Source organism: Magnolia sinica, chromosome 5 (genome assembly GCF_029962835.1).
Source record: "Magnolia sinica isolate HGM2019 chromosome 5, MsV1, whole genome shotgun sequence".
Classification (NCBI taxonomy): Eukaryota; Viridiplantae; Streptophyta; class Magnoliopsida; order Magnoliales; family Magnoliaceae; genus Magnolia; species Magnolia sinica.
The window spans coordinates 16,312,148-16,339,195 of record NC_080577.1 but is presented as its reverse complement, the minus strand read 5'-3'; the positions used below and the strand labels follow the sequence as shown (position 1 = coordinate 16,339,195).

The 27,048-nt window shown below is 38.9% G+C and overlaps 1 protein-coding gene across 1 annotated transcript; it reads left to right on the top strand.

Moving 5' to 3' along the window:
- The first annotated feature begins 11,447 nt into the window (after positions 1-11,447).
- On the top strand, positions 11,448-26,752 carry LOC131245567 (protein DUF642 L-GALACTONO-1,4-LACTONE-RESPONSIVE GENE 2-like). Its single transcript, XM_058245120.1, has 4 exons — positions 11,448-11,610; positions 19,639-19,806; positions 20,311-20,643; positions 25,820-26,752. The coding sequence occupies exons 1-4, from the start codon at positions 11,526-11,528 to the stop codon at positions 26,407-26,409; spliced, it is 1,176 nt and encodes a 391-aa protein (XP_058101103.1). The 5' UTR covers positions 11,448-11,525; the 3' UTR covers positions 26,410-26,752.
- Positions 26,753-27,048: the final 296 nt, after the last annotated feature.

The window sequence follows — 27,048 nt, the reverse complement described above, 5'->3', positions numbered from 1 at the left end:
TCTCGGTCGTATTACTACATTGGTCAACCATAAGTCCTATTCAGAATGGATTGACCGACAACATCCATTGTCATGACCGAATTTACTATTTTTCGACCAAGATGACCGAATTTGTTGTATCTCAATCATGACGGGTTGAATTAGACCAATACAGTTGGATTTGTCATTTATTTATCAAGATGGTCAAATTCGACTAAGACTTCTGCCATTTCTCGATCAAGATGGTCGATTCAAATAAGACGACTGAATTTATTGTTTTTTTACCAAGACGGTTGAATTCTACCAAGGTGGTTGAATTTATTGCTTTTCGACCAAGATGATCGGATTTACCAATTTTCGACAAAGATGGCCAAGTTCGATCAAAATGGTTGAATTTGATATTATTCAACCGAAATAGTCAAATTTGATTGAAATGGTTGAAAATGATGATTTTGCCTGACCGAGCAGTTGCATTTATTACATTAAATACCGAATCAATATCAAATTCACCTTTTACCAATGGCGAAGCGACGTGAGAGAAAATGTTATACCATATTTATAACCGTTCTTATAAAATCCAATTGGAAAGGACACGCGTTATAACAAGGGAAAGATATAACATGTTAAAAATCTTAAAGGATACTTGGAGTGCTTTTTACGGAATCACAGTTGGAAAGATGATAAGACAATGAACACCTATGATGTATTCAAAAGCGAATCAAGTGACTAAGAGGCATCCAGGAGGCGGCCGAGAAGTATCCAAAAGCACATCCAGCGGCCAAGAAGCGTCCACAAATGGAAAGAGTGACCGAGAGGCATACGAAAGCGGAACGAGTGGCTGAGAGGCATACAAAAGAAGAAAGAGCGGTCGAGAGGCATACAAAAGTGGAACGAATGACCAAGAAACAGAACAAAGTTCAACTAAGAGTAATGGTACTGTAAAAAAAAAGAAGAAGAAACATAATAAAAAGAATGATTTAGAGAAAGGCTTTTCGATTATTGTAATTATTGGAGTAATGGAAGAAGTATCTGGAAGAACAAACTATAAGAGAAATCTATAAATAAGAGAGAAAATTTACATAGCACATACCCAACAATCACCTATTAATCCAATCCAATACAAAACAAACCTATCTTTTATCTCTGCTTAGCCTAGGAGTAGCGATAATTTAGTAGCAGTGATTCTTAGCTATAGTTTTTAGTTGTAATATAAATATATGCTCATACACTTAAATTTTCTTTTATCTAATATCACATGGTTCTTTCAAGAGATGTATTCTTTCAGTTACTCCTAATGATCGATTGTAAGTTTTTTCTTTTGTTCGATTGCATTGGTATTTTAAAAAGTTCTTTCTTCTAGAAGGTAATCCACAACTCAACTTGGTAGGAAGAATCCCACCATTCGGGTATCATCTATTAATTATAAAATTTAGTAAGTAGTTGAGTAAGCAACCAATCTTCCCATGATCTGGTCATATAAGTGCTAGTTCAGGTTGGCCAGTTTCGATCAAGTTGTTTTATCGATTTTGACACTGTTCACAACCCCAAGTGTAGGGTCGCGATGTAGTAATAACTCGATGAAAACAAGGTTGAATCCGTAGGTAATGTGGAAAACGGTTTAGAACTATTCTAAGTTTAACTTGGTTGGTCTGGATTTTTAATCCATCAATTTAGAAAGAAGGTTTTAATTAATAAAGATAAAAGACTTAAGGATCCAGGAATCCACCTATAACAATCTCAATATTCAATCTACTTGATTCGACGATAACTCGATTGGAATCAGAGTTATATCCTATCCAATAGAATGATGGAGTAGTTAAAACAAAATCTGAATTTTCATTGGATTAGTTTCCAAATATCCGTCGAATTACAATGATGGCAGGGAATTCAATTATCTACCATTCTCAGGAGACGATGGTGAACAACGACTTATACACATCACATAATTTAAAATAAGTAAGAAGATATTTAAAGTTCTCACAACATGTACTGTAATTGAAGTCACAATAAACTACAGAAAACTGAAAATATTCCTTAAATCAAACTATAAATCAATGAAGTTCAATATAAACTTGAATCAAAGTAAGATAAACATCGAAATAAATTATAAGTTTCATCTCTTAGCCTTAGCCAAGAGATTAGCTTGAGAAGACTTACATCCTATAAGAAAAATAAAAGAAAAATTAAAAAGATCTACTAAAACTATGAAAAAATCGAAGTAGAAGAATGTTGTCGGCGCTCCACCTAGGCCTTCTCTCCCTTTCCAAAACTTCGAAGACACTTTGGAACATTGTAGGTACTCATATCTATAGTTGTGGAACTCCAACTTTTGCACCGACTTTGAAACTGTCTCAAATTTACAAAAAACGTTACGTTGAAGTTGGGTTCTGTCGGACTGAAGTTGGGTTCTGTTGGATCGAATTAAGGCCTAAAATTCTACTTCTCACTGGACTGTTTTTTCCGATTTCGGTTGGACCGAAATTGAATTTCTGTGGGACCGAAAGTCTGTTTCAAGACTTTTTTGTTTTAGATTCAGAATTCCAGAATATGTTTTTTCGGGCCAATTTTCAGGATTCATTTTCTTCACTTCAAACCTTCAATTCTCTTCATTCATTACCTGATTTCCTTGGATATTTGGCATGTGAATTTTTCATTAATGACTTCGAAATCTCCAATTCTTAATTATCTTCTTTTGAGCTTTAAATCCATAATTTTAAGCTCATATTTATTATAAGCTTCCGAATCACCTCGAATGACAAAAATGTATATAATTACATCAAATTATCAATTAAAATGCGAGGAAAACTAATATAATTGAAGGGTTAAATATGTAATATTTGAGTCTTAACAGGCACACCCACACATCACACAACAGGAAACAAACCAAGAACCGACTGTGGTGTGAATGTGTGTGGGGGTGTGGAAAAAAAAGGATTACATAGAGATGGATGAACGGAAAATGAAAAAATATCAGCTTGTTACGGAACCTCAATAGCTCCCAAGAAATTTTTATTGGTGGACGTTTAATTCCCCATGTGTGGTCCACTTAATCCTTGGATCTACCTCATTTTTTGATGCCATCTGCTTCCTTCCATGTTAGGCGGGGATGGCGTCCTGCCCTATATGGACTGAGTTGCGGAGGCTCCATGGGACCCACTGTAATATGTGTATTTTATTGATATCTACATTCATGTTTCCAGGTCATTTTAGGGCAGAAGCTACAAAATGAGGTAGATCCAAAATTTCAAACAAACCACACCATAGGAAATAATAGGGATAATGTTGCCTATCATCAAGACTGTTGATCTGTCTCTCTAATCTGGATGGAGGTAAACACAAATATCAACTTGATCTAAGACTTCTGTTGCACCCCAAAAGTTTTTAAGGGTGGATGTTCAATCCTCACTGACTCTTTTATTCTTTTTATAACATGCTCTAAAACCATTCGAAAAAACAGATGGATAACATGGATTCTACTAATTTTGTGTCATGCATTAAAATAATCTGAAAAATATAGATGGATGTCCAATAGCCACCTCGCTACTGGCAGCTACAGTAGGCAATCCGCATCCCAAACTCTAATTCATCTCACCTCGCCACCATGGACTCGGTCCAGAAAGGAGCTCTGTCGTGAACACACAGCGAGAAAAAAGAGGAGATTGGACACCCACCGTTAAAAACTTTCTAGGCTGACTGTTATATTTTCGTTCCAATCTTTTGTTTAGGTTCCAAAACTTTTGTGGCTCATAGGAAATTTTTAACAGCGTACTTTTATTCTCTACAGTTTCTAACTGCGTGATTGGACACCCATCGTTCACATGAGATTTAAATATGCCAAATTTTTTAAATAAGATATTCTAAAATAATTTGAAAAAAATGGATGGTAGGAGTGGATAAATCATATATATCATGATAAGTGTTAAGGAGTACCTACTGGCTACTGACAGTGTCAGTAGGCAATCCGCATCTCAGAGTTTCAGTAATAAAAAGGTTAAAGCCTGTTTGGCCGGGTAGATTAAGAGGGATTAAGAGGGATGGGATGGTAAAATCTTGGGATATGCCACACAAGCGAAACAGACCCGATGAACTTGTCCCGGGATATAGCAAACCCATGGATCTTAAACCAATCCACTGACATCACCATCATTACCTTAAAATTTATCCCATCACCGTCATTACCTTAAAATTGATCCCATCCCTTGGTAAGACGGATTGGAAGATAAAATCTCGAGATATGCTGGGCTGGCCAAACAAACCTAGTGAACTTGTCCCGGATATAGCAATCCCATGGATCTTAAACCAATCCACTAACACCACCATCATTACCTTAAAATCTATCCCATCTCTCCTAATCCCATGGGATTCATCCGGCCAAACAGGCTCTTAAAGGATGTAATTGGTGCCGGGTGGGTGGGACCCTGATTGTGGGGCTACCGTAATGTATGTGAATACCACGTCGTCCATCTATTGAAGGATGATGTCACCACATTCTGTGAGCCCCACCATGACGTATGTGTTATATCCACACTGTCCATCCATTTATAGAGATTATTTTAGGGCATGAGCCAACAAATGAGGAAGATCCAAAGCTCAAGTGGACCTTACCATAGAAAACAGTGGGGTTTAATTGCCTACCATTAAAAACTTCTTTGGGTCACATAGGTTTTCGATCAAGCTAATATTTATGTTTTTCATTATTCCATGTCTTTATTAACTTATAAACAAGAGACCATGGAAGGTTTCAAGGGTGGGCATAACTGTCCCCACTATTTTTTATGGTGGGTCCACTTGAACTTTAGATCTACCTAATTCTTTGGCTCAATAAAATAATCTCTTTAAATGGATGAATGGTGTGGATAAAACACATATATGGTGGGGCAAAGAACCTCGTGAGGTTACTTCAGTAGCTAGACTCGCTACTGTCAGGTTCAGTAGCTAATCCCCGTCCTCTGCTGAAAACTCATTTAATGGCACGATAATAAAACTACAAAAAAAAAAAAAAAAAAACCAAACCGGATCCATATTTCAGATGGAACATGGTATGAGAAATAACCGTAATTTATTGTTAAAAACTTATCACGAGCTACAAAAGCACCATGATGATACTTATTATTCTCTTCATCTAAGGGGCTGCTTGGGAGAGTGGATTTGGAACCCCTGGGTTCAGAACACCCAGGATTGGAAACCCCCTGGATTGACAATCTTCCCATGTCTTTGGCACCCTCGAGTGTGAATTAACTTTAATTCAAAAAAACCTATGCACGGTATATTTATAGGGGTTTGAATTTAATTACTAAATCAACTTTAATATCCCTAATTACTGAGATATATAATTTTTAACACCATGGTTGTAATAAGCCTGCTGAAATATATGTTTTGCTTGAAAACGATAAAATTCCAAGTCTCAGATGGACCACAGGCACAAAATCATGTCTAAGTTACTAACCAACGAATTTTAATCGTTGATTATTATGGGCAATGTTTGGATGGTGTTGATCATTATTAGAAAGCCATGTGCCTAATAGAATGATAATCTACCGTGATACACATGTTACATAGTCATACACATGTTACACCTGCAACTATTGAAATGGTTTTAAGCATAATCCGAGCTCTCACCGTGGATTGCAAACCCCCTCAAAAGGGGGATTAGAAACCCCGTTTACTTTATGCTGCCCAATAACAACCAGGGATATTTGAAACACCCACCAATCCACGGTGCCAAACGACCCCTAAGTCTTTTTTTACATCATCAACATCATGGATTGCAAATAAACATTCCAGTGGAATCTATGAAGTTTGTATTGGTGGGAATTTCATCATGAATGTTTCTTATAGTTTGGTTGAGTAAGTTTTAATTTTGGGATTATACCCTAAAATAATCTTTCAAAATTTTTGGACGGTTTGGATTTAAGGAAAATACATCACTATGAGCCCTACAGTAAGATGTCCCACCCACGTCGGTGGATCCGGTGAACCACGAGATCCATACTCTTTCCTTCTCTATCTAAACGGCGAGCACAGTTCGCAAAACACGGAAGAATATCGGTGGCACAGCTTTTTATGAAAGACGTACTTCGGCTAAAAGCACCCGCTGGCACACGTGCCAGTGCGAGAGCACATCAGTGGGCCCACCTTGGTTATCGACGGGTTTAAATTCGGCCAGTCTTCTCATCCAGTGGGGAATTTTTGCAAAAAACAAACAAAAACCCCTAAGGGCCCGTTTGGCCGGGTGGATTGGAAGGGTTTGAATGGTATTAGGGTGGATGGCATGGATTTCTAGGTAATAATGGTGTTGCCAGTGGATTGTCTGGAGATCCATGGGATTGATATATCCCTGGATTGCTAATCCAGTCTGTTTGGCGCGCCCGGCCAATCCCGGTTTTAAACCTTCTCATCCCTTTCTAATCCTTCAAACCAAACACGTCCCAGGCAAATTTGAAGGATTAGGGTGGATTTGATGGGATTTAAATGTAATGATGGTGATGTCAGCGGATTGTCTTGAGATACCTGGGTTTGGGATCAGATCACCGACTCTGTTTGGCACGCCAGGCCAATCCCAGGATTTGACTTCCAATCCCTTCCAATACCATCCAATCCCTTCCAATCCGACCGGCCAAACGGGCCCTAAGGGTTTACATTTGGATAACTTGTTAAAGAGAGTTTTCAGTTAAGCTGCGTAAGAGGGTTGAGATTATATTATTAGACGATGCGTCCATACCCCTGCCCGTCTCTAGCCACGAGCGAACGGTCAGATGGAGGGATGACAGCGTAATGTATCTGTTATCCACACCGTTCACTCAGTTCCTAAGATTATTGTAAGTGATAAACCCAAAAATAAGGCAGATTGAATGCTCAAGTAGATCAAAAGAGGTTGGATCACATGATGGAAAATAGTGTAAAAGTCAATCCTCACCCACCAAACTGTTTTTCTTGGTGTGGCCCACCAAAATCATGCATGGTCCTTATGTTTGGGCCCATGCATAAATTTTAGTGTAGCATCTAACGGTTCAAGTGGATTTCAAATAATAATTAGTATGGTCAGTTAAGCATCAAGTGTGGACGTCTCTCTCAACCGTTTCTTTTGGTGGGGCCCACATGAATAGAAGGTCAGTCTTATTTTCTACCTGGTGGGCTTCTAAAAATTTAAGAGAGGCTTACCTATTGCCACTGTTAAAATGAGGGATTTAAAGGGAATTTTAAGGCATGTGAACCCTTGGTCTTCTTTGGGTCCGGTATAATGTGGTCCACCCTTAATTTTTAGAAGGCTTACATTGATGATTATATGAAATTTACTCTAACCATTAGATTCGAACCCAAAATTTAAGCTTGAAGAAAAAAAAATCATGCCCATGGATTCAGGTGGGCCACATTAAGGAAAACAGTAGGAAGGGTGAAGGTTGTTGTAGGCTGTTTCCAATCACATGGTCCACTTTAAAACAGATGGGGCTGAGTTTTGGTCTCCAGGCCTAAAACGAGGTTAGGCTCCAGATTATCGGGGTGGATTTTACATTAACATCACTATAAAATCCACTGGACCCATTTGCTCGACTGCAACATGCGTTGAGAGCCACTCCAACAGAGGAATTGGAGGTTTGAAAATCTTTTTGAAAAAGGTAAAGCACATCTCAACGAAGAGATGGATGTTTGACCAACGCCTCTTATTTGTGGCCGACAGATCAAAAGACCTGCCTCGTTTCTGTCACTCGGAATCTGTCACATACAGCTGGCCCACCTTATGAATGGTGAGATGGAAGCCGGGCCACCATGATTTATGTATTTTATCCACTTCGCCCGTCCATTTTACTATATAATTTTATATCTTTATCCCAAAAATAAAACACATCTAAAGTTCAAGTAAATTGCATCACACAAAAAAGTATGAATTGAATGTCTACCGTTGAAAAATTCACAGGGGCACAAAAGTTTTGGATCAAGCTGATATTTATTTTACCCCTTCATCCATGTCTTTGTGATTTTATGAACAGGTTGGATGACAAATAAATATCACTGAAGGCTTTAAGAAGGTCTCAACGTGATTTCCACTCTTTTCTGTCATATGGTTCACCTGAGCTTTGGATATGCTTTAATTTTGGGCTCAACCCTTCGAATGAGATGTAAAAATGGATGGAAGGCATGGTTAAGCCATATACATTTAAGATGGGCGAACAGAATTTACTCAGTAGGGCAAGAGCTTACTGAGTAAAACAGTACGCAATCCCATTCCTGGTGAGACATTGCACGGTTACATTTGTCACACTAAAGCATGCCGTGGGTATGCGTCAGAAGCATGCTACATGCCACTCATGTTTCAAATAGCCTTTACCGGGCACGAGCAAATTACAGTTCAGAAGCCTAAACGTTCGACTCAAGTCGATTTTCAACTGGATACGTTATATTACTAATTAAACTATGAATTATATTGTTGTTTGGGTGGAAAATTGGTTGTTTGTTGTTGGTATGTGTACAGTGCTCGGCGTGCGAGAGTTTTTTGCCGCTCAATTTAAACCGAATGCCCATAACACCAAGAGCCAAGATAGATGGAAGAGAGTATGAGTATCGTTTATGACCGAGAAATGAGTCAATTTGATAACCACTTATAAATAAGATCAGACAATTTGCAAATTGCAAAGGGGATGATTTGTGTTCTTTTTTTCTTTTAGTTAAAAGAACTTTTATTACCTGTTCATATAATGTGAGAGTAGAAAGAACTTAATTGATCTAATAGAATGAAAATGACGATTTAAAGAAAATATCTATCGACATTCCAGCATTTGTGGTGTAGATGGTAACGCCTTGTATCTAAATCTTCTTTGGTCCAATGACTTGGGTATAAATGAAGAAAATTTCACTATTAAAAAATGAAATTTTTTTTTATTTCTTACGATCAAATTCTTTGCGCAGATGGATATAAATTACACCACTCTTAAACTAAATTGGTTTAGCATAACAACATGAATGGATGGGATTACACTATTTCCTATATTAAAGATGGTCTAGTGTAGCAACATAGACGGGTTGTCCTAGTATAAGATGAGCTAAGCTAAAATAAAATAAAAAGAAAGACAACGTTGTGCAGTGAATTTGATTTGTGTTAAGTTGGCAAGGGTTTGGATCTCTTCGATCTTTATCTCATTTATAGGATTTTGAGATGGTAGTTGGAGAGAAATCTTTGTAACCACAATACAGGTTTGTTGATGTGGAAATAACTATTTGGGTTTGAAGACATTTGTGACCTATCAAATAACACCACGTACGCTAGTCATTTACCATGGGTTAGTCAATAGTTGTGCATACGTCTTGCTCTGCTAGTTACACAGACGAGAATCACTCTTAAGGTCGTATGTGTTGGTGATGGCCATCCCTTTCTTTACGCGAACGTGTGTAATGCATCACGAAACTCGACCAACTTGACGTTGTTATTTTTTTGCTCCTTGAATGTTTTCAGTTGTAATATTTCAATGAGATGTTATAGTGCATTGGCCCAATTCATCGCTTGTCATAACTGTGTTTTTGGTTGTAATATTTCATGAGGTTCATTATAGTGAATAGCTAACTTTGACACGTGACCAAAATACGTGACATGGGTATCATAATTTGATGTAGAGCGGGTCACGGATAATTTCATGGCCAAGATGGATCAGAAAAGGCTCAGTCGACGATAGAAGTGATCTAAACCGTCATACCTTAAATCGGGCGTATCTCGCAATTTGGAATGAGTTATCGGACTAAAATATATGATTTTGGGGCGAGACGAGCTAATTTAGCCACCCAACTCGTTATGTCAGGTTGTGCAAGCTGGATTTGCGAAATACCATCAGATGGATGGTCGTTTTCCTATTTTAATTTCGTTTTTACTATTAGTAGTAAGTTTTAGTTTGATTATAACTCTTCGTCCATTGGGCTTTAGGAGTTGCACCCAATGTGAAAAGTGTTTAGAATAATTAGGAGAATAGCTTGGTGAAGACAAATAAGACACTATTTTTGGCCGAAAACCTTGTGCACAAGTGGAAATCATGACCGTCTATAAATAGTAAGTATACTATTTATAGTAAGTTGTATATTTTAAGAGTTTTAGTTGTAATAGATTAACATTGACGCTATCAAAACGTATTAGTTAATGCAGGTGTAGAGTGAGCCGATACAGTTCACTTGGTTACTGGAACAGATTGGACAGTTGATGAGCTAAACGGATACCCTGTGGCCCATATCAAGCTTTATCGTTAGTTAATAGATTTTCACTTTTGATTAATGTACTTTTAATATTTGGGTTGCATAAGTTTTGTATGGGCACTATATTTGGATTTGATTATGAATGTAATATTTTTTTTCAATGCATGATTTATTTTACTGATAATTACTGTTAACTTTGATTGATGATAGAAATATTTAAATTTAAATTGAAAATTTAAAGGCTAACGTTTGAGTTTTCAGGAAACAAGCGCTATACTTAGGTTTGAAAATCGAGGTGTTATACTTTTTAAGTAGCCAACAACCCTAAATGGGTTCGATTTGAACTAACCATATTTGATCCTCGGTTCCTTTTTAGGTAAATTTGATTTAGAACATTTTGAAATAAACTAAATCTAGAAGCAACTGAGGTCTATACGCTGGGAGAGTAATTTATTAGTACTAGCATGGGCAAAAGGAGGGCTTAGCATCATGGGTAAGATCCAAAAGTACACGCAGAATTTATCCAAAGTAAAAGAATTATATAGCAAACATATGAATTGCTGTGTAAATACATTTAACAAACAAGTAATTAGGAACGCTGGCCAATTAATTTTCTAGGTTGGCCAATTAATTTTTTGGGTCAAGTCTATTTAAAGTTTTATTTTTTTCATTATCTAAGCCTATATTATTATCAATCTGACATACACCCAAATATGAAATAAATGAACTGGGTTAGGACTTTTTATTTTTTATTTTTCTTTCTTTTTTCTTAGGCATGTTTGATAGTGAGCAGTTTTTTATAGTAAAAACAAATTATTTCTTTTATTAGACTTTTAACACAATTAAATCTAAATCAAATAAGCGGATGGCCGGTCAAATGCAAATGCGCTAAAGAAAGAAAAGATAATCCCCAATCGTTACCCTTTTTTTCATAATAATTGTAAAAATATTTTCAGCCATATTAATTTATTTTGATCATAACGTAACATTGAAATAATATAAAAATACTATCATTACAATTCTAGCAGTACAGTATAACTACTGTAAAAATATAAAAGTAATTTATAATCAGTGCTTATTTTCTTCCATGGGTAACTTCGATTTGAAATTTTAATGAGTAGACTCAGTTAGTAAATGGTTCGGGGGTCCACCCATTGGGACACGACTCATTTGCGCCACAAAAGATTATAAAAAACCCGAATTCGTTGGCACGTGTGGAGAGAGTACTGCGGCGGGATATACATTTCCCCCGATTAAAATCCCTTTATTTAATTCGAAAATAAAGCCAGAAAAGCTGAATGCAGTGATAAAAAGCGTATTCTCCACTCGCTCCAAGGAGTGGAAGAGAGAAAGAGAGAGAGAGAGAGAGAGAGATGGCTCGGCTCTCGACTCGGAGAAGCTGGATGTATATATCTCTGCTCGTCATTGCTCGTTTATCTGTTGCCTTCGCGGACGACGGTACGCTCTTCTTTCCTTCTTCTCTTCTCTACATTCTCTCCTCATTTCTGAGATGGCATTGTGGAATATATGATTTTCTTCCGGAAATATCAAACCCCTCTCCCTCAAGAAAAAAAAAAAAAAAACATCAGGCCAGATTTTTCCCTCTCTGTTTCGTTTCGTTTCGTTTCGTTTTTTATATAAATTTAGATTCGTCTTTTCTTACAGCGTTTGTGTCGGCATTTTTTATTTTTTTTAAACGGAAATATTTGGTTCAATGACTCTCACGCTCTCTCCTTCTTAATTGCAAGTGTGTGATGATACATCATCGTGACTTTCTTTTATTGAAGGTAAGTGCTAGCTCCTCCGCACGCACCTTATCAGGCACACGTGCCAACTTTTCACGTGGTTGGGACATCTAAGGGGTTTATAAGGTGGTCTGCCGTGTTCAGGCAGGTCCGCTCATCAGGCGGGCCATATCAGTATGCTGAATGTGGACCGCAAGCAAAAAGATGAGGTGAAAAGCTAATTGCACTAGCACGAGTGCACTTGCTCCACACGTGGGTAAGACTTACGCGTGTAAGATCGGACAGGCTCTTCATGCCATCCTCACTGTGTAGTTTCTATGCATCTGAAATCAGGGATATAATACAGCAACGTAGGCCACACGTATGTAGATTATAAACCATCGGTCAATTTTTCTTAGCTGTTATGAGTTGTCCACCTGTTTCACACAGGCCTAGTTTTCTTAGATGTAGCCTCTGCATTGCGGACTCATCTGACGAGCGGATGAGGTCTTTTGCACGTGTGCGTCGTTTTCTACTATGAGCTGGCTCCACTTTGAAAGTGCACTCGAGCGAGTGTACTAAACATGGACCGGAATAGTCTGCAGCACCATCAAGCTCTGTTCGCTCCAACATGTTGTATGTGTAAATCCACTCCGTCCATCAAGTGAGAACCCTTATTTTAACCGTATACACAAAATATCAGCTGATGAAACGACTCCTGTGGACCACACCAATGGGAACAATGTAAAATTGCTCCTAAGACCACTAAATTGAAGTGGTTTGGCCAGCCAGAGTTTTGGGTCAGTCTGATTTTTGTATCTTCACTTCATCCTGTTGAGTTACACCTGATCAACTGGTTTGATGAACCATACACTCCATGGTGGCCCCACGCAGATACCTACAGTTGGCTTACTCTCCTCGTTATTCCCTGTGGTGTGGCCCACCTGAGTTGTAGATCTGGATGATTTTAATCCCGAATTCTAGAAGGGAGGGTAGAACCTGATGGACGGGGTGGATTTTACATATACAACTAGCAGACTCCACTGAACTTGTGTGTTTTACACGCTGCATAAAACAGGTGTTGTGGAGGATTCGTGCCCACTCAACACCATCAAGGAGAAAATACGATGCTAACGTATGGTTTGCTACACATATTATGTACATATGTGCCCGTGGTTTGATGATTTAGACAGTCGATCTGATGAGATATGTGGCTGATGGGGGCTACCATTAGATAAATGGCCTACAAGAAAGACGGTTTGAAATGATCAATACCCAAAGAAAAATATTCAAATGTGGAATCTAAATTTCCACCGTCAGATCTATGACATCAACGGTTTGGATCACTGAAATATGTCCACACTTGTGTAGAAATTTGATGCGCAGAATCATCAAACATTAGCGGTTGCTGATGCTCGGGACCCTGGAATTCCACTTTATTGGATTCTTGATAAGCAGGGCCTCTGAATTTCATCAAAAAGTGGGCTGTTGAAAGCGTACAACTGTGGTAGCAGGCTTTTAGAAACGCGAATTATGTGATGGCTAACTGCGAGTGTAGGTAAATCCTACTCTCCCACTTGTGTACGAGATCGGGGCCGTTCATCTGATAGCTCCTACCGTGTATGAGCTGTGCCCCTTAAATAGACTGGTCCAGTCATCAAAAGCTACAGCATTGGATGTTCCTGAAAACGTCCGATTGACGGACATCTCTTTGAATATGAGATACCTCGTTTCAACTCTCGAGGTCTTGGTATCGATCCCTAGCGGGGGTGGCTAACATGGAGTGTGTGTACTGACATGGGTGTGTACTAACAAGCTAACCCAAAAAAAAGAAGAAAGATGAAGAGATGTCAAACGATTTCATTTGGGCTGTCCGTTTCGTCCGTTTGGTGGTATCCATTGGACGTTTATCTGATGGGAAGACAACCTTTATTTGTTTTCCTTCCAAAGTGGGGATTTAAGATTACTACGGTTTGACCATGAGGCACTGGCTCAGGCCATTTAGTGTGGGTCCCTCAGGTGATGGGGCAGGACATGTGTCGCAGATCTGGACAGATGGTACACATGTTAGAGATCTGAGCCACTCATCAGGTAGGGTACCGTGTAATGCAGGCTTCCAAAAGTTGGTTAGTACAGCAGACAGATGCAACTTGTCAGATAGAGGTTGAAATGGTCCGAATTCAAGGTACGTGCGTGGCTCCGTTGAGGATTGTAGTGCCTGATGTTTGTACAAGGCCACTTTCACAGCGCACAGTACTTGATGAACGGCCCCAGCCTCTTATACGTGTGCCGTAATACCGGATCCTTGATGGAGTGTGAACGGGTGTAGATCTTTTTCAACCTTTCTTTGTGTCCACGCCGCGAACGGGTGTAGACGATTCCGATTCCGTAGTCCTAGGCCCTGGCTTGGCAAATGAAGAAACTGGTCAGGTTTATGGACGAATGCAAGCATATTACAGGATCTACTTAATAAACGGTATGGATCTGTCACATGCCTGCTACATTGGCCCATGCGGTGCGAGCGTCATTTGGCTTGTCCACACGCGCGAATCCAGTTGGATCTGTAACGGTGGCACCCGAATATTAGAAAACGACGCTTGGTACACGTCGTTCGTGTTGTTTGTTTGCGCACCAGAGTGTTCCCTTGCTCGAGCGCAATGGCACATATCGTTTCGTGAGTTTCTCGGGAGTTTTCAAAATATGAAGCTTATCTCGGGATTTAGGGTAAAATCTCGCTCGGAAATGATGATCTAAAACTATATAATTATTTATGAGTTAGCTAAAATTATATGTGATTTTCGCATTAATATGGTATATTATAGAATAAAATCACTGAACTGAAAACCACCGATACTTGAAAATCTTGCAATAATATCGTGATAATACGCGATATTTGCCATTCTGTACAGAACGGAATGTTTGTGGTTCTCTTTCACGCGGACTGTGATAGGACATGATGGACATAAATGTAGAGCCCGCTGTCATCCATACACGTGGTATGGGTGTGGCTCAACAGGCGCGCTCTGTGTTCGATCGAACGCTTCATCTGATGGCTTAGCAATGACGGTAGAAAAAACAAAAAAAAAGAAAAGAAAAGAAAAGAAACTGAAGAAAAGCAATGTACCAGATCCACCGACCAGTGTTTTTTTGGAGAGTGGGCCAATCTACTTTCGGTCCACATGGTAGACGAGAGCGGATTAGGTGAGACCCCCGCCTCACCCAGTGCGGCCCTTAACGTGGGGTCCACCTTGATATATGTATTACGCATCCAAGCTGTCCATCCGTTTTTTCAGATCATTTTATAGAATTATTTCAAAAATAAAGCAGATCGAATTATCAGGTGGACCATTCATAAAAAAACAGTTGTGATTGACCATTAATGGGCTACAAAAGTTTTGGATCAAGATGATATTTGTTTTTTCCCTTCATTCAGGCTTTCGGGGCCTTATCGACAGATTGGATGGTAAATAAACACTACGGAAACATTAAGCTGCGCCCTAAGAAGTTTTTAATGGTAAGACGGTCAATCACCACTGTTTCTTACGGTATGGTCCACCTGGTAATTGGATCTGCTTCAATTTTGGGAAAAAGCCTAAAATGATCTGGAAAAACGGATGGGCGACGTGGATACATAATACATACATCAAGGTGGGCCCCACGGTGAGGGACGCACCATCTTGGGTGAGGCCAGGCCAAGATTTGCCGGAAGATATCGATAGTGGCACCTGGGTGAAATGATGAGGCATGTCTGTCGTACCAGTGCCTTGCTACTTACGCGTGACAAAATCATTTTCCTTTTCATTCTTAAAAAATTGCGAAGATGATCACTTGAGAAGTCCAGCTGGGGCCTTTCTAATTTTTGTTTTGTTCCTGGGTTCATCACCATACCTCCTGTTTACTGACGCCTATGATTCTGTGCATGTGGGACAACATTTCTGTGATCAGGACCGTTGATCATATGATTCTTCCTATGGTCGTGGGTTTAGCAGAAAATGATCAAGATCAGAGGGTTCGAACGCTTTTTTTTTTATTTTTGTTTGAGCCATTTTTTATGTTGACTGTGAACCCTTGTATGTTTTCTGCTTACCCGTCAAAAATATCTCCCATTTATCCTGTTCTTTACTCGAGTATGGGCTGGGAGGAATACTGGGTCTTGTGCAAAGATAATCCTAGCTTTTCATAGTCACATGATGCCGTGCAGTGGTCCCATTCTTCGGTGATCTAAGCCGTTGGTTTGATGTGCACCGTCTTGGATGGGTAACGCGTAGAGATTAGAAGATTAGAAACTTTTAATGCCTTGGCTCACAATATGTTTGGAGAGACAATATCGATGGTCACGTTCAGTACAAAAGTTGTGCAGAAATAGAAGGGTACGATCTTCCAATCTGGGAGATTTTCTGAAGCATCCCAATCCACTATGTTTGCATTTTGATCAATGGTTCGGATCACAAAAACCATGAACTCCATATGGGCCTAATCCTGCATGGGACGGATGGTGTCTCTATCCTGTGAAACCAAATTCGCAAGTAGGGCTTGCGGGGAAAAAATTAGCACAGTAGACGCTTACCTTTTATGTGGTTTTTATTTTTTTTACTTTTTTAACAGTTGAAAATAGCTTTTTCGGGTATAAAAAGAGAATTTTAGACAAAAATACTCATAATTTTCAAGTAAAAATGGTTAAAAAAAAATAGAAGTATTTTTATTTTTATTGATTTGTCCATCAAAATAAAGGTTTAAATTGATAAGATAGATTTGTTCGATCAAAAGAGAAAGGTTGATGAAAAGTCATGCCTATAGTAAAAAATGACCCGGCAAACGGCTCCCTTTGGGGAGCCCACCAAAGGGACCCAAGGGGGTGTTCGTAGCCTCGTGTGGGAAGAGTCTGGAACAGAGACCAGCTGTCTCATTCAGGAATGCAATTTGGGACCGTCGATCTTGGTGCCCTTGCTGTTGATGGCGATGGTTCAAATAGACAGAGATCATATCATCGTGATCTAATCAATGGCCTGCAAATGAACGGTATAAATCAAAATGGATAGCCGCCCACGTTCAGTACGGGAAATTTAATAACTTAACATAAGTGATGGAGAAGATTGTGCCATTGATATGATTTTTGATGGACGGGCATTATGATATGTACCATTGATATTATTTTTTTACGGACGGGCATTATGATAGGCTGGTCGTATCCGTGAAGTACTGGTCGGAGAAATCCGATTACGTGTTGGGTAAGCCAGTACGCTTTATCGTACCGAGTTTACTCTGCTGGGCCATAACGAATGTATGTGGCTTATGCACGCCGTCCGCCTGGTTTTTCAGCTCATTTTAGGGATTTAGTATATCCAATACTCAAGTGGACCCTACCACACGAAACAGTGGGGATATGGATGTCCACCGTCGGAACCTTCCTACGGTCCACAGTGACGTTTATTTATCATCCAACCTGTTCACAAGGACACTCAAACATGGATAAAGGGTATACACAAATATCAGCTTGATCCAAAACTTCTGTAGCCCACAGCTCTCTATGATGCTGTCTTGGGTATAGACACAACCTTCCATCCACTTATCTTTTTTCGACCTGAACAAACTTAACCTATCAATCTAAACCTCTACCTACACCGATAAATCAATAAAAGCGAAAATATTTTTACTTTTTCAGTTACTTTTATCTAAAAATTAGGAGTATTTTTATTCAAAACTCTCTTTTCATACTTGAAAAATTTACTTTCGTGACTTAAGTTTTCAGCAAGATAAGAAAGAAAAAAAAAAAAAAAAAACACGAAAGGTAAGAGTCTACTATGTTAATTTTTTCTTGGTTTGGTGGATAACGTTTTGGGTTTCTACGTACAGAAGCAGCTGCAAGTGAGGCCCACGGTTTAATGATATAAGAGTACATGTTACAGACCTAAGTGAGACAAATCCATTTGGAAGGTGGACGTGGATTCAACGAAGGGCTGCGGACATGGGTGCCATCCAACCTGAATTTGTCCCTTTAGTCAAACAATGATGGCGAAATCTTACCCATCAAAGGGTTGATTGTTTTCTATCTCATTGAATGCAGAATGACCCTTCCGTGCGTCCTACCAAACGGATGTTTCTAGAACAAGATTTGTGGCCCTTAAACGGATGACCAACCAAACGGATTGCTAAAACAAGATCTTGGGCCAAACCGGTTCCTCCTCAAGGGAAACACCCTAGCGGACGTGATTCAACCGAAGATTGAATTAGGAATCTGTGATCATTAGGTGGGCCACACATAGAAAACAAGTGGACAATTAATAGAAATTTACGCACACATGCGTCCAGCCTAACTAGTGAAGAGGCAAAAATTTTGGACTGAGGGTATTTAGATCATTTTCTAAAAAAAATAATTCTTTTCATTTACTTCTATTAACACCCCGTTTGGCACATGAGATTTGGTAATCAGCCTTTGATTAGAGGGTAAATGAAATTGGAGGTATTTTAAATCTATCTTTTTCATGTGTTTTGAAATTTAAGCAAAATACTGAGATGATTGTGTAATAAAAAAGAAAATGTCTTTCCTTGAATTTGGAGTGTGGACCTTTTCTTCGAGAATTCATTGGACCCAATGCTCAAGGCAAATTAATTATTGACTACAACACTCAAATTATATCAATAGAATGATTTAAATCATTCAAACATTAGATATCTAAATAGACGGTTAAAAAACCACAATGAGTTGGGTGTTTGTGATCCTTGCATGTCTGGCCCATCCAAGGCCCTTTTTTTTTTCCCCCTTTTTAGCCAAAGTATATATTCTAATGAGCTCATGGTAATCATTCTATCAAATATCACACACACACGTGTGTGTGTGTGAGAATTAGGAATCACCTTGATTCCAATGTAATTGTGCTTTGGATTCCAATGAATTCCAAATCCGAGCTCCCAAACGAGCACTAAAAGCAAACTGTAAATTATTGAAGTAGTTAGCTGCAGACTGATTTTTTAGATGTGGGTATCTGTAAATACCCACTTATTTATGAGGTATTACGTAAAACCCCTTTTTCTTCAATCTAAAAGTATCCTCAGCTTCATCCACCGTAAAGTGGCTGTATGGCACTAATGTTGCTAATCTCAAGTGCCTAATCTCAGATATATATATATATATAATTTCAATTTCATAAGTATATTAAATCAATCTGAAATTATTCCTGTATCCAAAGAGGTCTTTAGGTGATTGAGTTAATTTTGGATGTGCTTTTACTAATAAATAAAATCAATCGGTTTCTTTTAACGACTGTGAAAGTTCATAAACTTTGATCAGTCTGGACCGTCCAACACATAGCTAATAGCTTCACTCATGGACAAGATACTTCTCTAAAATTCAGCGCCAATCAGATGTCCCAAAAACCTCCTATCTGTGGCATTTTTTGGGCCCTTGTCGAACATCCAAAAGTTAGTTAATCAAACAATCTAATGAAGAAGATGCTCATACCCCTTGTCTTTGGCAAGATCTGGGCATGTTCACGTCAATCCGGACCATTCGGCTGATTTCCTATCTCTTGGATGGGCCACCATCCAATCATGAATCAATAAGGTGACTTAATTTCTAGATGGACAGTTTATAATAACAAACGATTTGGACAACAGAATGGGTGGTTAGAATGATCTTTGTAATTTTATTTTTTTCAACCAGCTGGCAATCCCCTTGTACTGAACGGTGTGGATGGGCCAGCATGCTCACCCATTCTATTTTCTACTTAATAACATCAGATAGACTGCTTGTATTGAATTTCAGGTTTGTTGAGCAATGGGGACTTCGAAACGCCTCCATCAGATGGATTCAAAGAAGGGGTTTTGGGAGAAGGAGGACCCACCACTATTCCTGGCTGGAATTCAAATGGAACTGTTGAACTGGTTGAATCTGGCCAAAAACAAGGTGGAATGCTCCTCATTGTTCCTCAAGGTACGTTGCTACATGAGTTTTTAAAGGAGTGTTTTTAGCTACTATATTGTTTAGTTTTGCCAGACGATAACTCAACTTTGCTGAAGTCAAAATCTTTTTCTTGGGGAATGAAAATGACCAAATTGAGTGTATCTATCGTTGTTCTGCTGTGCTATGGAGCAGACATTATGGTCCCAGCCATCCAATGTCATCAGACGTACCAAAGGCTGATCTAATAACTGGTTGGGCCACTCATGAATTTAGACGTTTTGGGTGGTGAACATTTTTCTATGGTGTGGCTCACCTGTAATTGAATTTCCCTGATTTTTTTTTTCCCCTGGTACATTGGGTTCAGGCCCGGGGCCTGTTGTCTGGTCCGTTCTGGGCTCGGGCCTTGGGCCTTTCTTTTTTGGGCTGCCTGGTCCATTGCCATGCTTGGGCTGCATGCAGCCGGCTGTAAGTGATTTGTTCTTATTGGCCCATGAAATCAACATTGATAGTGTTTTCAATTGACTACTGTACAAGGTTTACATGCTGTGAGGCTTGGGAACAATGCGGAGGTGAGCCAAGATATTAAGGTGGAGAAGGGGTCCACCTACGCCATCACCTTTAGTGCTGCCAGGACATGTGCCCAACTTGAATCTTTAAACGTATCTGTCCATCCAGCATCTCAGACCATTGATCTCCAGACTCTTTACAGCGTGGAGGGCTGGGATTCGTACGCATGGGCCTTCCAGGCGGAGTCAGACGATGGACGTGTGGCATTTAAGAACACAGGCATGGAAGATGACCCCACTTGTGGGCCCATTCTCGACAACATTGCCATTAAGAAGCTTTTCACCCCTGATAAACCCAAAGGTAAGATGGGATCATTTCTCACTCAAATGCTATTATCTTTTACACTCACTTCATTTCAATGATTGCATACGTTAGTGATTTAGAACGTGGCACGGATACATTCCTAGCATGGTTGGACCAAAAGAAGGTGAACCGTGAATTTGCATGACTTTTGATCCGGGTATCGTTATGGGGCTCATAACCTATCAATTTTTACTGAAACAGGCCATCCGAGGTGAAATGACCCACAAAAGTGGGTCGCATATATCCGTTTCGTCAGAAAATAGGCGCTTTTAGCTCAAAAACGAAAATTTAAGGAAAAATTACTATTTTTAGTAATTCCGAATTTTTAATATTTTTTTAATTTTAAAGTTTTAGATTTTTCTTCTTTTTTTAGAAACATCTCCTAATCGTGTTAGGACTCTTCTAGTGAAAGTTTATTTGGAATTTTTATTTATAAAACTTAGATTTTTGAAGAGTTTTTTTTTTTTTTCTTAAATTTTAGAATTAGAATTTTTATTAAAGTTAAAATTTTGCGATTTTTGGTAATTACGAATTTTGTTTAGTTTATTTATTTATTAATAGTGTAACGGGGACACAGACATTAAATATCTACCAATGAAATTTTAAATTTATTTTTATTTTCTTATTTTTCCTCATAATTTGAGGTATCCTGTGAGGAGTCTGGAGAAGCTCTATAAATTTGGAGTAGTTATCCCCTTGAGGAAGATGGTTAGTTTTCCTAGCATGGTTGGACCAAAAGAAGGTGAACCGTGAATTCGCCATGACTTTTGATCCGGGTATCGTTATGGGGCGCATAACCTATCAATTTCTACTGAAACAGGCCATCTGAGGTGAAATGACCAACAAAAGTGGGTCGCATCTATCCATTTCGTCAGAAAATACGCGCTTTCAGCTCAAAAATGAAAATTTAAGGAAAAATTACTTTTTTTAGTAATTCCGAATTTTTAATATTTTCTTAATTTTAAAGTTTTAGATTTTTCTTCTTTTCTTTAGAAACATCTCCTAATCATGCTAGGACTCTTCTAGTGAAAGTTTATTTGGAATTTTATTTTTAAAAATTAGATTTTAGAAGTTTTTTTTTTTTAAATTTTTTAAATTAGAATTTTTATTAAAGTTTAAATTTTGCTATTTTTGGTAATTGCGAATTTTGGTTTAGTTTATTTATTTATTAATAGTATAATGGGGAGACATAGACATTAAATATCTACCAATGAAATTTTAATTTTTTTTAAATTTAAATTTATTTTCTTATTTTTCCTCATGATTTGAGATATCTCTGTGAGGAGTCTGGAGAAGCTTCATAAATTTGGAGTAGTTATCCCCTTGAAGAAGACGGTTATCGACCTCGTCACACCCATCCCTGGATCAGCTAGTCACCATATGTTTGAATCATATAGTAATTACTGTACTTTTGATCTTTGTGAGCCCACCATAATGGGCATGTGAAATTCAAATCATGCATTTGGTGCTACTGCTTAGCCACTCATTATGTTCACCCTACATCCCAAGAGTCCCCAATCTAAAATTCAGGACACACCATAAGGGGCAATGTACAATCATGCCTAAAACATGTATATTCTCTCGTTGTGGCCCACCTGTAGTTTTTGAATGGCCTGAGTCTCCGTGCGTCCCTTGGTCTAGTGGATTGAACATTATGACTGGGTTGGATGGCATATACACGATAGGGTGGAGCCAACAAATTGGGTTGGATGACATAAACACAACATGATGGAACCCATATTCACTTTGGAAGTTTCTTTGGTGGGCTTCCCTCTCACCAATGTCCTCCATTATTTTATCCTGTGTAACCCATATAAAGGCATGGTCGATAAAAACATGTGAATATTTATGTACTATCCGTTTCTGGTCCCAAAAAGAGTAGGAAACTAGGTTAGCCACAAGAGAAGTTGGTGGGATTCATATAATCATCTTGCAGATTTTTATTTTATTTTAATTAAATATTATTGGCCCAGCTTTAATTGGATCCGTAACAATTAAAAGGTGGACTAGCTCTTCATTCTCCAGCTTGAGTGGAGTATTAGAATAAACAAATGTTCAAGATAAAGTAAGTACATTTCGTCCTTTGTGCACCTAACACCTCTTCTTTTTCTAGTTGGAAATGAACTCTAGTGCGTCTGAAAAGACTTCTATGTTATCACAATTTTAAGAATGATGGGGCTTGTCCTCATCGCATGTGAGACTGTTGCACAGCTATGCGAATAATTCAAATTGAGTCCCAACTCGTTGAAATGTCTCTAAAATCATGTTGACCGAGCAATTGTCACCATTAATTTAGGGAGGTGTTTGAATTGTAAGTTACTTTATATAAGCTACTTATGCCTCAAGTAACTTCTCTTAGTTTCTACTTACTAAGTAGGTAACTATGTTTCAGCCAAAAAAGTGTGTGTGTATATATATATATATATATATATATATATATATATATATATATATATGGTTTCCAACATCACTTAAGTATTTATTTCTCAAATTTATCTAGACTACTTTTTATTGACTGTCCATTCATTTAGTGCTCATCTTGCACATGGCTAAAAGTAGAATAGCGAATGGTTTAGATTCAAAAGGACTAACCAGGATGCTACAAGCATCATCTCCGTGTAAATTTTTTAGCTATGTTCCATCCACAGCAGTTGGAACGGGGACCTGGATTGCCGTACCAAAATGACAGTTATTCCATTGAAGAATCATTACCATTTTACAAACGGTCCTATGCTGGGACAGGAGTATGGCTCAAGTGCTTAATCATGTGGCTATCTTTGAGATAAGTGGCTTTTTTCCCTTGTGAGCACATGTGGCCCATCGGCCTATGTGGAATCAATCATGTTCATGTATAATACATGCATGTGTACCGCAATTACGAAAGATTTATGGTGCATTCAATGTTAGAAGGGTGGATGGTAGCTGTCTACTTTCTTTTCATCCTAAACATAGGAAGCGGATTGTGTCATACCTGCCTGATGATAATCCGTCCAAGCTGAGCTCTGTGGAGGCCACTGTGATATCTGGTTTTTATCACGCCATCCATCCATTTTATTGGAACCCAAAAATGAGGCAGATCTAAGGTTCAGGTAGACCACACAGGTTGGATGGAAAATAAACATCACAGTCAAGTGGGTTTCTTTATATTAGCTACTTCCTATGGTGTGATCCACTTGAGATTTGATATGCCTCATTTTTAAGCTCATATTTTAAAATAATATAGAAAAATAAATGGACAGCGTGATAAAACCCATACATCACAGTGGGCACCACAGAGGCCCTACCTGGATTATCATCCAGGCGGGGGCAGGACGCAATCCGCTTCCGTAAATATAAAGGTGTGTAAAAACTCACCTAATTATATATATATATATATATATATATATATATATATATATATATATATATATATATATAGTAGAAAAATATTTGGGCATGGTTTCCGCACGTGATGGAGTGAAATAACGTAATAGGATTCATGCAGCGGGCCCTAATTATTTAAGATAAAGCTTAAATGATAATGACAGTTCTATACACAGGCACTCCCCTTTTTTCAGTCGGCATACATGGCCGGCTACTCTACGTAGGACCAACCATAGAACTTCATTCATATCCGCGTGTAAGACGTGCATGGTACATGCACATGTGGCCCTTTTTCTTCCCAGTCGGAGTGACAGATAAAAGCATCATTCACGTATATACACACACATCATGGATTTAAGACTCGTATGAGTCCTCTATAATTCATACGGTTCGACACCATGAGTCACCCCAACTTACACACCTGATTCGTGCGAGTCCAACTCTGAGATCAGATGAGTCAGTCCGAGTCACGGACTCGTTGAACCCTGTTACACTTCTTCCCGTGGATGCATGTGCCACACCCACTGGTGTGGTGTGGAATCAACCGTATTACCTCCATCATGTTGATGTATGACATGGGCACGTGTTTATGCACGGGCGGCCTATTTCTTTCGAGTGGGGAATTTCTTATAGTCCATCATTCGTGTGTTCGATGTCCGGATGTGGCCATTTTGCTAATGGGTGCGCGTATGCATGAGTTCTATGTAGGGGCCATGTTTGGATATCTGGAATCAACCATTTCCCTTTTATGACAAATGCACATGGATATGGCCCATGTTATTGAATGGTTCATTAATCATGTTCATGTATGTGTTTGGACATTTATGCATGTGTTGAATGTGTATATGTATACATCGTGCACATGGATTAGGGATTAGGTTATGTATGTGATTAGAAAGCAATGACTGGGTTAGATTATCCTTTCAGTCGTGTCTTTTGATTTTTGCTCATTTACTATCTTTCATGTCCCAATTTCTCATTTTCCATATTATTTGAAATTTATCTTCGTTTACCATAAAGCTTACTTTTACTTGCTGGGTGCGTTTGGATGCACTGTTGAATTTAATTGTAATAGTACGATAGAGTGGAAATATTGTCTGTGTTCACTTGGCTCGGGACTCGGTTGGTCACCACTACCGAGTCGACCTGGGACTCAGTGATTTAACCAGGCGGGTCAAAAAATGATTTTTCATTTTTCTTTATTATAAAATAATTAAAGAATCTCTCTCAAAATTTAAACATCTGCCCTTAAAGACTTGCGAGGCCGGTTTTGATTTGGATGGGTCAACCAAGTACTCTTTGACTAGGGAAGCCAGACTCGATTCCTGCACATCCCTGGTTCTACCGGCCAGTGACCAGGTCATTGACCAGGCTGAGTCGTAGGTTGACTCGCCTGGCGTAACAAGATTCATGTAGCTGACCCCAGTTAGCTGGAATAAAGCTTAGATGATGGTAGTGGAAACCAAATTGCAATTTTCTTCCTCAGCATCTGAGGCTGCTCCAAATTGCAATTAGGTCAGCTTCGAGATCACTTGACAGGAACTCAATCTTGGGGCTACTTCCATTGTATGAATCCTCATTACCTCTTGATTAAATTGGACTTTTACAATTCAATTCATTTGCAAATCCAAACACACCCTACATACAATCTAGACATCACGAATACCTCATTTGTAGTATGCCTGTGCATGCGTGTGTGTACATTTGCACGTGCATATTTCACAGTGCACTCCTATTAATTCTCAGACAAGAACATTAGCAGTGATCGGATTACTCATCGGCTTCCATTGCTTCTCTAATTCCATTGCAGACAATGCCGTTATCAATGGCGACTTTGAAGAAGGCCCGTGGATGTTCCAGAACACTTCCTTGGGCGTCTTGCTTCCGACAAACCTCGATGAAGAGACATCATCCCTGCCTGGTTGGATTGTTGAATCAAACAGAGCTGTCCGGTACATAGATTCCAACCATTATGAAGTTCCCCAGGGGAAGCGTGCTGTAGAGCTACTTTCTGGGAAGGAGGGCATCATCTCCCAAATGGTTGAGACCACACCTGAGAAACAGTACCAACTAAGCTTCTCCTTAGGACAGGCGGGCGACTCATGCCAGCGACCACTGGCGGTCATGGCCTTTGCAGGAGACCAAGCAGAGAACATACATTACTCGCCTATAGGAAACATGACCCACCAGCCGGCAAATCTGACGTTCAAGGCGAGGGCCGAGAGAACACGTGTGGCATTTTACAGCGTGTATTACAATACAAGGACCGACGATAAGAGCTCGCTGTGCGGGCCAGTGGTCGATGAAGTGAGGGTGTGGGTGGTGTCTGGGTCCACAAAGGTATGGACTAGGCTAGGGCCAGGGCTTCTTGGGATGGTCTTGGTTTTGGCTTTGATTTAGGAACTCCAAGAACAGTGAGAAAAGAACGTGTTAAAGAAAATCTATACGGTTTTGAGTTGGAGTTGGACTTGGACTTGGTTTCTTAAATGGGTGGTTTTGGTTTTGGTTTTAAATTGAGTTATAGGGCTTGTTTTGTTTTGATTAAAGAAGGTAGTGTTGTATATGATATATGTGTATTGGGTGGGAGAGAGTAGGAATCTAGAATCCTTATTTTACGGTTGATTTTGTATGAGGCATGGGAACATTGGCAAACCATATTCTTCCCATCTCTTGTGTTTTAATTTTTCTATGGATGTATTAAGATTCCTCTCTTAAGGGTATGAAATGTTTGTAGTTGTCTTCCCTTCTTCTGTTATACATAAGCTGTAAAATGCAATTGCTTTGGAATCACGGGCAGAAGATGATAACTTTCGTGAGGCTTTTGGTCAAAGGATCCAAGCTACCATCTCACGTTTATAGAAGTGTTTGTTTTTTTTTAATTATTTACAAATAAGTTATCCTATAGTTTCTAACGTTTATAAATATCACCTCGTATTTTTCTGATATTTAAAAATACCCTCCATAAATATTTATAAATACCCCCACACTAACTTCTTGTTAATGGCTGTAGGCTTTTTGGCGAATGTAGTGTATTTGATA

Coding starts and splice junctions, on each gene's coding strand:
- LOC131245567 (XM_058245120.1), top strand. CDS start 11,526: ATGGCTCGGCTCTCGACTCGGAGAAGCTGGATGTATATATCTCTGCTC. Junction 11,611..19,638: donor TGTTGCCTTCGCGGACGACG/GTACGCTCTTCT, acceptor ATTGAATTTCAG/GTTTGTTGAGCAATGGGGAC. Junction 19,807..20,310: donor GCTCCTCATTGTTCCTCAAG/GTACGTTGCTAC, acceptor CTACTGTACAAG/GTTTACATGCTGTGAGGCTT.